The sequence below is a fragment of the Triticum urartu genome, chromosome 2A (genome assembly GCF_056163025.1).
Source record: "Triticum urartu cultivar PI428250 chromosome 2A, HENAU_Tu73, whole genome shotgun sequence".
In the NCBI taxonomy this organism is placed as follows: domain Eukaryota; kingdom Viridiplantae; phylum Streptophyta; class Magnoliopsida; order Poales; family Poaceae; genus Triticum; species Triticum urartu.
Genome location: NC_141874.1, coordinates 742,735,896 through 742,738,356, shown reverse-complemented (window position 1 = coordinate 742,738,356; position 2,461 = coordinate 742,735,896). Strand labels below are relative to the sequence as shown.

The 2,461-nt window shown below is 49.9% G+C and overlaps 1 protein-coding gene across 1 annotated transcript; it reads right to left on the bottom strand.

Annotated features, from left to right (window-relative positions):
* Positions 1–519: 519 nt before the first annotated feature.
* Positions 520–1,103, bottom strand: LOC147987544 (uncharacterized). The gene is made up of 2 exons (XM_087540371.1): positions 939–1,103; positions 520–849 (listed from the first exon to the last, which is right to left on the bottom strand). The coding sequence occupies exons 1-2, from the start codon at positions 1,101–1,103 to the stop codon at positions 520–522; spliced, it is 495 nt and encodes a 164-aa protein (XP_087396497.1).
* Between the last annotated feature and the right edge of the window lie 1,358 nt (positions 1,104–2,461).

Genomic DNA, 2,461 nt, shown 5'->3' with positions numbered 1-2,461 from the left:
GAATCACATACCCGAAGCATCATTTCTTCTTTCCATCAGCAGGAGACAAAAATTATATTCCGAGGTAGCGTAGCATCTGGTCAATGCAACAACGATCGCAGCTAGTGGCAATATATACATATATTCTCCTGCATAGCTTTCCAGACGAACCAAATTATACGACGATAGTTTCTTCCTAGATTCCAAATTTCAAAGTCAGACTTAGGAACAAGGACTGTGTTTGGTTCCTTGGCCTATCTAAGAGCAACTCTAGCAAACCCCACATCCTCCCAGCTCACAAAACGTGTTTGCAGTTTGCGAAAAAACGCCTTTGCGGGCCGGTGCGGACGGCCGCAGTTGCAGACCCCGTATAATGGACCCGTAAAAAAATATTCTTGGAATATGCTTTTTTACGGGTCGGCTTTGCGGTGTCTGATCTGGCGCAGCTCCTCCCGGCCCGCAAAAATTAAATTTGCACTTTAATTTGATCTAGCATATTGCATTTCTTCGCTTTTTCAACAACATTAGATACAAAAGACATCACCAAATCTTTGCTAGAATAGGAAAACCAAAGAAAACAAGAACCATAAGTATGCATTTTAGAAGATTTTCCACTTCCATAACTGCTCTCACTAGTTGGACTAATATCTTCTCCATGCATTCGTTGTTGATCTGTGGATTCTTGATTTTGCATTCTTCTTTCTTCATCTTTGGTTCGAAAGAAATAGGCGTTGCTTCCCCTCTAGTTGCACATGCAGCCGCATCATTGCCTTCGATTCTACTAAAGAGTGCACCAACATCTATTAAGTTTATTTCTATCAATAAATCAATGTATTGGCCTTCCCAAAACCAAAATGAGAATCCATCGTCCTACACAAACGAATGACCATGTTCGAAATGAGGATCCACAATTGAACTAAAGAATGAGCTATCAAATGAGCTACCACAAGTGCACGTACCCCGTCGTTTTCGCACTTGAAGAACACCCATCCGGGGTGCTTCGGCGTGCCCGAAGTTAGCCGCAGCACTGTCCGCGTGCAGTCGTCGCACTGGATGAGCGGCATCGGCAAGCCACAGAGACGCTGCGCGAGCGCCGAGCCCGGTGGACGGCCGGACGAATCCATGCCCGCAAACCATCGGCGGTGGTGGGTGGACAAACCCGAGCCTGCATGCGGCGATGCGCCCTTGCCGGGGCTGCGGGAGAGGCTCCCCGACCACTCCATCGCTTGGCGCACCAAACAGGCGGCCGGAAAAGCCAAATCCAGAGGCCCGCGATGAAGTGTCGCAGATCCGCAAATCCAGCTGCCCGCGGACGCAGGGGGAGGTAGGGGAGGTCTCGTGCGCGTGGCGGCCTTTCGGCGTGCTCCTGTCGGCGGCTTTCGCCAGAATCTTGGGCGGCGGCGCGACGGCGGCACGAGGGGGGAGGAGAGGTGGTTGGTGGGGAAAGCGGTGGCTAAAATGCCCCCCCCCCCCCGCCACCCAACCGCTTCCGCTTATATGCGCACCGCAGCCGCGGGGGGGGGGGGGGGGGGGGGGACCCGCGTATTCCCGGGTTGGGGTCGGGATTTTGCCGCGCCCCCTAATTTTTTTTGCGGGCCGGGGCGGGATGCGGGGTCTGATCGGGCTGATTTTTTCGCCCCAACCCGCATTTTGGCGGCTATTTTGCGGGTCGGGGCGGGATGCGGGGTCTGCTAGAGTTGCTCTAAGAGCATCTCTAGCAGAACCCGCATGGTGCCGACCCGCAAAACGCGTTTGCAGTTTGCGGAAAAATGGCTTTGCGGGCCGGCACAAAAGGCTGCAGAGGCAGATACAGCAAAACGGATCTGTATAAAAGGACATTCGCGGAATATGCTCTTTTACAGGTCGGCTTTGCGGGATCTGATCTGGCGCCGCTCCCGCCACCCCGCAAATCCTAAATTTGCACCTCAATTTGACACAAGACAATGCATTTCTTTGCTTTTTCAACAACATTGGATACATAGGACATTACCAAATCTTTGCTAGAATAGCAAGACCAAAGAAAACAAGAATCGCAATAATGCATTTTTGAAGATTTCCAACTTCCATAACTGCTCCCACTAGTTGGACCAATATCTTCTCCATGCATTCATTGTTGATCTGTGGATAATTGATTTTGCATTTTTCATTGTTCTTTTTTGGTTCTAAAGAAGTAGACGTTGCTTCCCCTTTATTTGCACATGCAGCTGCTTCATTGTCTTCGATTCTACTAAGGAGTGCACGAAAGTCTATTAAGTTTCTTTCTATCAATAAATCAATGTATTTGCCTTCTCAAAACCAAAATGAGCATCCATCTTCCTACACACATGATGATGTTCGAAATGAGGTATCGCAATTTAACCAAAGAATGAGGTGCAAAAGCCGAATGAAAACAACACGTACCCCGTCGTTTTTGCATTTGAAGAACACCCATCCGGGGTGCTTCGGCGTGCCTGAAGTTAGTCGCAGCACCGTCCGCGTGCAG

Bases quoted from the DNA above. Each gene is read 5' to 3' on its own strand.
- LOC147987544 (XM_087540371.1), bottom strand. From the start codon at position 1,103: ATGGATTCGTCCGGCCGTCCACCGGGCTCGGCGCTCGCGCAGCGTCTC. The intron at 850-938 runs GTACGTGCACTT...TCGTTTGTGTAG, and splicing joins TCAAGTGCGAAAACGACGGG to GACGATGGATTCTCATTTTG.